General features: G+C 39.4%; 1 protein-coding gene across 14 annotated transcripts in view; it reads left to right on the forward strand.

Moving 5' to 3' along the window:
• Trip12 (thyroid hormone receptor interactor 12) overlaps positions 1-5,993 on the forward strand; it is a 93,297-nt gene extending 87,304 nt beyond the window's left edge. For all 14 annotated transcript variants that reach the window (XM_055617041.1, XM_055617043.1, XM_055617042.1 and 11 more), the window contains 5 exons: positions 1,548-1,712; positions 3,991-4,104; positions 4,389-4,483; positions 4,764-4,867; positions 5,475-5,993. In XM_055617041.1, coding sequence (XP_055473016.1) covers positions 1,548-1,712; positions 3,991-4,104; positions 4,389-4,483; positions 4,764-4,867; positions 5,475-5,671 — 675 coding nt within the window. In that variant the 3' untranslated portion in view covers positions 5,672-5,993. The remainder of the gene's footprint in view (positions 1-1,547; positions 1,713-3,990; positions 4,105-4,388; positions 4,484-4,763; positions 4,868-5,474) is intronic.
• The last annotated feature ends 4,988 nt before the right edge of the window (positions 5,994-10,981 follow it).

Raw genomic sequence — 10,981 nt, forward strand, 5'->3', positions numbered from 1 at the left:
TCCCTCCCTCCCTCCCTCCCTCCCTCCCTCCCTCCCTCCCTCCCTCCCTTCTTTCTGTCTTCCTTAGACAATGTCTTATGCCAAAGATTAACTTGAGTTTCTGATCCTCCTGCCTCTAAATCCCAAATGCTGGGACTAAAGGTGTTTGTCACAATGCCAACTGAACTATCTCCCTGGCCCACTGTCCTCTTGTTTTATAAAATACACAAATGGGGCACATTCTCTAGGCTCAGATTTGACCTGTTTGTTTACAGTTTACCCATTTGTTTATTGCACCTATCACTTCTTGTCTCCTAGGCGAGCATTCCCACCATTGATCTAGACCCAGACCCTTGACCTGGTAGATTAAATTCTCACAAAATAAACGGGAATGTGTTAAAGTTGAGTCTGATGTAGTATATAAGCCAAAGAAACTAACAGTAAATTCTCTTTAAGCATGTCCTGGGAGTACTCTATGTTGCAGATCACTATGTAATCGGGGCTAGAGAATTTATATCACTTTTACTTGAGACAGGTAGTTTAGAGACAAGTTTTTTGTAGTTTTTAAAAATTTGTGTACAAAAGCTCAGGTTTCTTTAGGATATTTTCATGTGTTTTTTTTCCTCTTCCCTTCCCCCACTCCACTGTTGACTTTCTTCCTCCAAGGTAGTGTCCTTTGCGCTTTAATGTTGTATATCTGCAGGTGTTTAAATGCCATTTCTAGATTGTTCATGAAAGCAAACCTCAAGTATTTCCAGTGTTCCTTTCCCTTGACTTTTCTTTCATATCCTCTTCACTTGCTCCTCTATAGTCCCTGTCTGCGTTCATGAAGTTTGAGAGATTCTTAATGGATCAGCATTAAAATTAGATGTCTTCATTTTCAGTAGTACTTAGGTTTTTTGTTTACCATTGGTTCTTATTGTTTAAAAGAGACAAAAACACAACAGCATTTTATGTCGACCTTTTAAGGTATGGGCTTTTAAAAAATACCCTGGGTTTGATGTGACTTGGCTTGGCTTTCTTTGAAGCTCTTTTTTTCTTTCCTGTACAAAGGTGTGCTGTGCTTTGGGACTAGAAGTGAATACCTCCAGGGTGTGCTTTACACTTGAGCCTTGTAAGGGAGGAGAAAAAGTTTATTACTATTACTAGGAAGTACATTGTTTACATTTACAGTTTTCTACCTGTATTACTTTTGGGTATTGGTTAGATCCATCGATACTGGCCTAGATTTTAGAAGTGTGTTTTTATTTTGTTAAAGCTTAACAAAAACATCTAAGGACTTTCTCTAGTACATGATTTGAGTATGCTTATAGGGTACAATAACTTCTTAGTGTGGAAAATACCCCAACAGTCTTGTTTTCCTCCATTTTGGATCCTGAGGTATTTAAGATTATTTTCTTTGTGCTTCCAGTGACTTGTTTAATATGGTGAATATGACCAAAAATTTATAGCTAGGAACTAAATGAACCATCACTTGTTACAGGATCATGTTTTATTTTTATAAATACAATATAATTTCATGAACTTTTGTCTCCCCCTTGATATCTTTCTCTTTCCCTCCATTAAAGACCAAAGAGAGTCTACAGTATGCATTGGAAACTCTTACAATGAATGGCTGCTCAGTGGAAGATCTGGGATTGGATTTTACACTGCCAGGGTTTCCCAACATTGAACTGAAGAAAGGAGGAAAGGATATACCAGTCACTATTCATAATTTGGAGGAATACCTAAGAGTATGTATTATCTTTTTTCTCTGGGTCATGGGCTATACGAGTTTGCTGTCTTCCTATGAGAAGAGAGTTAGGTTTGGTGGAACTTGGTCCCTTAGCTTCTGCCTGTGTGGACCTTGGACGCCGTTGGGAGCACTCTAGGGGACCTTTGTAAGCTTCTGTGTGCTTTGTTTAGAACACACAAAGATTTTATGCTAAAACAAAACAAAACAAAAAAAAAAAACGCTAAAAAATTACCTTTCTCTACACTTTGAAAATACATACACAAGTCTAAACATATATGAGACTGTGGGTAGACAGATGGACTTTCCCATAACCTTCCTCCAAAACCTGCACCTTGAGTGGGTCAAACACAGCCATTTTTAGGAGGACCTTCAACATTTTGAATTGTCTCTGCTGCTTACCTCAGGGGTGACTTGGAGAACACCTTACATTTTATTCTTTGCTTCACAGTAGATTTCCTTAGCTGCTATTCACCTATCAGAGACTCAGCATTGTCCCTTAGATTGGGAGGAGCTCTAGGGCTGAACAATTGCATTTTGTATCACTTCACTCTGTGCAGGAAACATGTTTGTGTCAAAGTCTTAACAGTTCTTTTTCCACACCTCATGTAAACCTTACATTGACCCATCTTTAAGCTTGATCAAATGCAGTGCATTACACCACATTTTTCTCTTTTAAGAAAAGATACCAGTGAAAAAGAGCCATCACTTGTTTGAACTGCATTTCTGCCTTTGAACTGCATTTCTCCCAGCTGGCTTGGGAGATTGCTTTTAAAACACCAATATAGGTACATACACCTATAGAAATACCCCAAAGTATATTTACAGTTCTAGACATTACTTTTGCTAGATGTAGGAGAAAGTATTTCCTGTTGCACTCAGAAAGTAAATTACATGCTACGTCTTTTCATTTACCAGTGTATAAAAGTAATAAATATTGCTTGTATTTATCCCTGACAGGGCTGAAAGAACATTGGATTCAAGCTAGAATACTCATTTTGAAACCTTAACTTATTAACTTGTATGGGACTTGCAGCTCTAGTTTCTTTATTGTCTTTAAAAAGATAATATTTAAAGATCCTTAGCATCCCAGAAGTTCTGTGACTCATAAGAAATTCCTTTTAGTAACTTAATCAAGCTTCTATTTTTTGTACTGTATTTGGGAAAGCTGCTTTTCCAGCTTACTAATAAATAATGTATTCGCATTCTTTTCTAAAAAAAAAAAAAGCTTTATAATTGCTAATGGTTTCATCTTATCCGAATATTCTCTATACCAATAAATTAACCAGGGCCGCTGGTGGCTGAGTGAATTTAGAGCTGCTTTGTCTTATCCTTAACTTTTTTCCTGCATGTTTGAGCTCTGTTTCTAAGAGGAAGCATACTGCAGAGAATGGTTGTCAGGACTGTACAGGATTTAGAAGTCAACATTCCACATTAAAAATGTGCACAGTTGCTAATAAATATCTTGAAATGCTAATCTTTCGTTTCATTAACATTTCAACTTTTTGGTACATTGCCTTTGGCTTCTGGTAAGGCAATGTGAGATTCTCTTCTGGAGGGAGGGTTTTCTATGAACTTTTAAAACCCAACGTAAACATGCGTGTGGCAGTTTTAACATTGTCTTACTGACCAATCCCCAACTTAGAAGTTTACCTGATTGGCTTATTTTATTAATTACACTTTATTCACTTTGTATCCCCCCATAAGCCCCTCCTTCCTCTCCTCCTGGTCCCACCCTCCCTCCCCCTTCTTCATGCATGCCCCTCCCCAAGTCCACTGATAGGGGAGGTCCTCCTCTCCTTCCTTCTGATCTTAGTCTATCAGATCTCATCAGGAGTGGCTGCATTGTCATCTTCTGTGGCCTGGTAAGGCTACTCCCCCCTGACTGGCTTTTTGTTGTGTAGTTTTTTAATGAGAAAGTCTGGAAATTTAATAACTTTTCTTCTTTTTTTTTCTCTCTTTGTTTTTGTTTGTTTAGTTTTTTTTTGTTGTTGTTGTTTTGTTTTGTTTTGTTTTGTTTTTCAAGACAGGGTTTTTATGTAGCTCTGGCTGTTCTGGAACTCACATTGTAGACTAGGCTGGCCTCAGACTCACAGAGGTCCCCGTGCCTCTGCCTGCTGAGTGTTGGGATTCAAGGTCTGCACCACCATTAACATTTCAATTTTAGTTTTAAGAGTGATTCTAAAAGGTCATTTTAGAATGACTAGACCTTCTCACATATTAAGTAAAAAATAGATTTAGGATCTTGTTGGAGTTTCTAAAATGAATTCTTTTTGCAGTTGGTGATATTCTGGGCACTAAATGAAGGTGTTTGTCGGCAGTTTGACTCATTCAGAGATGGATTTGAATCGGTCTTCCCACTCAGCCATCTTCAGTACTTCTACCCAGAAGAGGTGAACAGGGCATCTAAACGACAAGGGGGTGGTGTATGTTAGAGGTTGAGGAAGGCTAAGAAAATTTCTGATCAAGAAAGTTTGTTAAATAAGAGAGTTTTTCTAGAGAGGGGAGGTAGGATTTTTGTGTGAAAGTATAGCAGCAGCATTCTAGCCCAGACTGCTGTGCTGCTCAGTGTAAAGGGGGCTTGGTAGAATTGTATTCTGGAAGCCATGCTCTTAGACAGCTACTGTCACCCAAGCATGCAGATATTTCTTACTAATTCTTTACCCTTATTGCAAAGCTGGATCAACTCCTGTGTGGCAGTAAAGCAGACACTTGGGATGCAAAGACACTGATGGAGTGCTGTAGGCCTGATCATGGCTATACTCACGATAGGTAAGTGTGGCACTGCAGTTCTTCAGTTAATAATTAGGGATTTAAAGGAGAAGGACCAACCAACCAAAGTTTATGGGAATTATTTCTCTAAAATTGTGTAGTTAAATTTGTTCCATTTGGATTTCAGTTATAACAAAATAGCTTTTAAAGTGTGTTATAATGAGCATTTGTTCATATGTAATCATCTGAAAATTGATGTCATTATCAATGATTATGCGCTTTGGTATATTGACAATTGCTTTTAAACACAAAATAATTTTCTTCTACTTTCTTGTTTTAGTCGGGCTGTGAAGTTCTTGTTTGAGATTCTCAGTAGTTTTGATAATGAGCAGCAGAGGTTGTTTCTCCAGTTTGTAACTGGTAGCCCACGATTGCCAGTTGGAGGTGGGTAGTATTTATGCTTAGCCTTTATTCTGTGAGTGAAACATCACTTGTCTTTGGAGACAGTCCATTACTTGGGATGCAGTCTCTTTTAGTTATTCTACCATTATGTTTCTGAGATGCCACTATATCTGCTTAGGAGTATGTGAAGAAATAATACTGGCAGGGAAATTCAGAGGTTGCCTTAAGCATATAAAGTTGCTAACGGACAGGAATGTTACTTAGAAATTTGCATATTTTAAATTAGAAAAGAATAAAATCTCAAAATAAATTGAGTCTGCTTTTTTGGGGTTTTTTTTGTTTGTTTCTGTTTTTGTTTAATTTTTCTTTTGTGTTTGGGTGTTTTGCTTCCCATGCATGTCTGAGGCCCAAAGAGGGTGTTAGATCTTCCTTGGGCTGGAGTTACAGATGGCTGTCAGCTACCACGTGGGTGTTGGGGATTGAACTCAGGTCTTCTGGAAGAGGAGCCAATGCTCTTAACCAATGAGTCACCATTTGGAGAAAGTAATATTTTGTGTGGCAGTTTAACACTACAACAAAGTGGTGTTTTATCTTACGATAGCTAATGACATTTCTAAATTTAACCAATTTTCTGGAACTTTACTTATAGGATTCCGGAGTTTAAATCCACCTTTGACAATTGTGCGGAAGACATTTGAATCAACAGAAAACCCAGATGACTTCTTACCCTCTGTAATGACATGTGTGAACTATCTTAAGTTGCCGGACTACTCGAGCATTGAGATAATGCGTGACAAACTGTTGATAGCAGCAAGAGAAGGCCAACAGTCGTTCCATCTTTCCTGATCACAACAAGAAATCAGTGTCTGCCTGTTACAGCAAAAGAAAAAAAAAAATCATGATTTCTTTTCTATGTGTCACCTGAGTCAAGGAAACATGTTCCTCCCTCTTGTTGTAGGAAAATGGCTTGCAGATTATAATTCATAATGGCCCCGTGGACTTAAAGTGATCAGGCCCTAAAGCATTGTTGTGATGAGGTTTCTTTAGCAAGTTCTTGTTTAAATTATCATTTATTTGATGAGTGAAGTTTTTAACTTGCTTTGCTGTGTGAAATTACAAAGGGTTGTTTTTTTCAGGCTGGAACAATAAATGTCGCTGTGCAGTTTAATTCTGGGCTGTGTGTATCCATCTAGCTTAAGTCTGCAGTTTGTTTCTTCCAAAGATAATTATTGTACATAAGTACAGACATTAAACTCATGTGTATTTGACAACTCTAGTTTAGTATATCGGTTCTGTGTGCTTCCCACCTCTCTCTTGCTTTCTTTTCCCAATTCATTGCTGCCTGTGCAGTTCATACAGGTTTGGTGTTTTTTTGTTGTTGTTGTTTTTGTTTGTTTGCTTTTAAATATAAAACGCACGGTTAAGATATTTTCATTAGCCCTGGGTCTTGTCATCCTTTGCTCTTTCACATTAAGATACAATTTAAAATTCATTGAATTGAGATATATTCTCACTATAATTCAGCCTTTGTAACTAGGTAGGTAGGCTTTTCAGAGAGCTTAGTTTTAAAATAGTTACAGAGAGCACTCCTGGCTTTTTGCCAAGTAACACACTAGGTCCGTTTACATGGTGTTTTCCAATGTCCTCTGGAAAGGAGGAAGGAAAGCTCATTCATTTTTCTGTGTAGGTTAAAAGGTCCACAGCTTGTGTTGGCCAATATTTATTCTATGGCCTGACCATTTTAAATTGGTGTAAAGTTTTAAATGAATTAGTTTTCATTCCATATTGAAGTTAAAAAGAGGTCCCCCCTCCCCCATAAGTTTCTCTTCTCAGGCTTTATTTCACTCTTGTCTTCTGCCAGCATTAATTTTGGACAAACCATTCAGTCTTTGTCTCCACACAGATCAAAGCACCTGTAAGCAATGCTGTCTATTTGTCTGTGTGCTCGTTTCTCAGATCTGCAATAACCCATCAAGTTAATGTTTTTACCTAAAAATAAAATACGTTTGTTTCACCATTTTGGTTTATAGTTCTGTGCTGTTACACATGCCCACTTGTCTAAGATAAGTGCTACTACATTACAGTGCAAGTAAGTTGTCCTGTGGCCACAAGTCAAGCCGTATGGGGCTTGCTTGTTTACAGCTTCCTGAAGAGCCTGTAAGGCTGAAATGAAGACTTGTAATAAACTCTGGTTTCATCTCCTTCAAAGTGAGATGCACCATTTTTTTTTTTTTTTTTTTTTTTAACTGAACTTTGAAGAAACTATACTGACTCTTATCTGGACATAGAGCCTTCTTTATCTCATCGCCCAAAGGAAGGTAGTGGCTTGTCATTCTACACTGACCTTGCCTTATGTGGAAACATCCCCTGCTGACAGAAATCTGACAGTTTGCCCAGTCAGTGGGGAGGAATTGGGGCCAGGAGGTCTCTGCTCACAGAGGCTTGTAAATGAGCAATGTTACCTGGAGGGAGGTGGTTTCTGCACCTTTGCCCTGATGGCCACAAGATCTATGCCCCTTTATCTCCAGTTGTGGTGTTTTGCAACTGAGCACAAAAATTTTTGTGTGAATTTTTGTTCCTCACTTTTTAAAGATCTGTTAAAATGTAGACATCTGTATAAAACAAAGTGATGTTTCATATTAAAATAATCTGTATTGCATTTTATACTTGTGGTGCTGGCAGATTGGCTTCATTAATTGCTTGCATCTATTGAATGGTTATGATGGTTCTGACTGGAATATTTTAGAGACCACAGACATTAAAAGGCTTTTGGTCATCAATGTTTGTTCAACACATGGGTTAATTTGGGTTAGGAAGAGCACATTTTAAAGCACTCTCAGTGAAGACTTTAATTTTGCACACTAGGGGAATATACAGTTGATTTGCTGTGCTCCAGTCATTTCTCAAGTTGCCTGATTCAGAGATCCACCACCAAGTATTGTTGGCATGCTTTTAATGTACACACGCACTCCATATGTTGTCAGTTAAGATGTTAACAGAACCTCTTTCCTTGTCCCAGAAGAGGAGACTACAAATTAGGTCTAGGTGGCACTAGATGGCCGTGGCCAGGCCCGCAAAAGCATTTCATGAAGCTACCAACATTGGGAAAGCAATGAGGAATTTTGCTGAGTCTGGCTGTTGTAAAGTTAGGCACACCTCATGAGAAAGGAGTGTTGCAGCCAAGACAGATGACCTCCGGTTCAAGAGTGACTTCCTCAAGAGTGACTTCCTTGGGCATCTTAAACATGAAGGCTAAGGACCAGAGCACCAGCTTCTGCATCTCATAGGCAAATTGTCCCCATCCCTTTCAGGGATCGTCCTGTCTCCACTCCCCTCAGCATTGTGCAGCCATATCTAGGTTTGTCGTTTTTTTTGATGTGGGTGGTGGTGACCCAATAGGTCTTTAATGCCTGTGGCTCGAGCATTCAACCCTGCTGAGCCATCTTCCTAGCCATCACCAGCTTTGGGTGGTCTCTCAAGTTCATCTTTTGAGATTCCTTTTTCACTTCTTAACAAGTACAAGTTCAGGAAATGGGAAAGGTCACCATTATTCCAAGAAACAAGTGTAAAGAATGACTTGTTGGGAGGAAATACATAAAAGTGCATTAATATGTTAGTCTTTCAGGATTCTGGGTATTGTACTAACAGAAATGGCCTCCGTTTCTTTTAAGCTTTGGTTTTCTGACCCATTTTGTTTTCCCTGTTGTAATGATAATGTGTTGAACTGTCATGCTCTGTATGATTGTTTGAGAAGTGTTACATAGCTGTTAGGATTGACACTGCAGTAGCTGACATCCACAGTAAAGAGTAACCTAATGACAGGCCTCTGGAAAGTCTCTGTTACCCAAACAAGTGATAACCCAGGCAACTCCTAGCATTTCACTGGGTTGAAAATTGGCGTATGCCAAGAAGTTGAAATGAACAATTATTAATGCAAGAAGAAATTTCTTAACGTTTACAGATTTGTTCTGTATCAAGGAGACATTCTTCAATAATGGAAGAGGCAGTTTTATTTTTACTACAAGCGGACTCGTGACCAAACTGATAAGCAACTGCTGATCTCTGTAAAGTGTTTTCTTTCTCTTTTGGTCTGAAGCATTTATACGAACTGCTGGAATAATGGAACTTCAGACTACAAATGTGTATGTAAAATTGCATCGATGCCCTGACTTCCTGACTATATTTTTAATAAACAGCATTATCCTTCGTGGTTAGCTTTTGTTACATTATGTACAACCAGAGGGTGTTTGCTTAGGTGGTGCGTGGACGGCTTTTTGAAAAGCTGCTTCTGATAAGTAGTGATGATCTTAACAATTTTGGGGGCAGGTTGCCTAAGACACTAGGAGACTACTTAACTTGGTGGAGCAAGGTATTCACTGCTAAAGGGACTCCTGTGCACTGATGAAGCCTTTGTGTCTTTGGAGCTGTTGGAAGACACTCAAAAGATGTGCAGAGACTGTGTTATGAGTCTTCTGATGGGAAATATCTGTCCTCATGACAATGTGTGTCAGTCTACTTCTGAAACAACAGAAAGTGATTTGGGCTAGCAAAACAGGAGGTGGGCAGAGGGAGAAGCACTTTTTCCTATATAAAGCTGATCCAGTTGAGAGGTGCTGCTAAATAAGAGTTTGCAAGCTCTCTTGGGGGCTGGGGAGCACAGAGCCTTGGAGTTGTAGTAGTACTGGGAATTGGTATCAGCATGTTAATGGACTTTGTTTCAGTTTTGAAATTTAGTTCTCTCTGTATATAGGTTTGTACTAATGAGTTGTAGGTGCTCATAGAGGCTATAGGTGTCAGATTTTCTTGGAACTGGAGTTAATAGGTAGTTGTGAGGCGCATGATGTGAATGTTAGAAACCAAATTTGGATCCTCTGCAAGAGCAGTTTGTGTTCTTAAATCTCTCCAGCACTGGCCTTTTCATTGTTGGGCCTATATTCAATAGCCCAATATCCCCTTTGAAGTCACTGTGTAGAAGGGTGCAGGGTGTGGTATGGGCAGCTGTGCAGTTCTCATGGCCCTCTTTCTTTATGGAAGCTCATGCTGTTCCTTGAGCTAGTCTTGGCCAGGTTATATAACTTGAGGGTTTCTGTTCCCTGTTTTACTTCTCCCAATTTATGTAAAGCTGGGAGGTCAGTGCTGACTGAATAATGCTTGCTTTCCCCTGTGGGATTCTGCAAGTTTGATCCTCAAAGTTTGTGCATGGTACTAAAGCTAATAGATGAGGTCAAATTAAAGGGACTAATTATGTCATACTTGTTCTGAAGGCTCTTTTGGGGAGCCTTCAGCCCTTTCTAGCTGTTCTTTGCCTAGACTGTTTGTCACTACAGTCTTCCTGGCCATAGTGCTTCCTCCCCTTAAGCATTTACTTTTCTCAATGTTTTGAAAAAAATTCCTGACCAAAGCAACTTAGGAAGAAAAGGATTTATTTTGGTTCATGTTTTCAGAAGAGCTATAGCCCACCACAGTGGGGTAGTAAGGTAGTAGGGGCATGTCCCATTGCATCCACAGGAAGAAGAGAGATGCTGCTGGTGCCCAGTTCACATTCTTTTCATCCTGTCGAGCTCATGGAATAGAAATGTCCACAGGAAAGGTGGGTCTTCCTCCCTCAGTAAAACCTTTCTGGAAGCACCCTTAGGCGTCCATGGTGATCTCAGACCTCTTCGAGTTGATAAAGTTAATCTCAGCTTCTGTGTGCTATATTCACAGGGACAGGTGTGATTTAAGGTGTGATTTCATATAATTGGTATGAAGTCAGCTTTGAGGTGTTAGATTTGTCATTTAGGTTAACATCTCTAGGTGGATACACCATTCTCTTGCTGTGGCGTATACAAGGTTCAAGGGGGGTGGGGCTCAGAAGTCTCCTTACGTTCTTTGACTCCTTCCACTTCTAAGGTTGCTATTTTTAAGCACCATAATGTAGTTTCTCAAGAGTTGCCCAAACTGAGTCCATATGGGTCAGAAGGTTGGGTGACAAAAATAAGGTAGAGAAGTTTAAGCAAAGTGGTATTCTGAAGCAACTGCAAGCATCAGTAGAAAAGCTTTCACGTTGGGCTGAGTACCTGAGTCAAGTGCCCAGAGGCTATGATCTCTGTATAATATTGAGAGATTAATGGTCACCCACCTCCAGCATTCCTGGGAAGATGGAGAACATAAGCT

The sequence above is a fragment of the Psammomys obesus genome, unplaced genomic scaffold (genome assembly GCF_907164565.1).
Source record: "Psammomys obesus unplaced genomic scaffold, mPsaObe1.curated_primary_1811, whole genome shotgun sequence".
In the NCBI taxonomy this organism is placed as follows: Eukaryota; Metazoa; Chordata; class Mammalia; order Rodentia; family Muridae; genus Psammomys; species Psammomys obesus.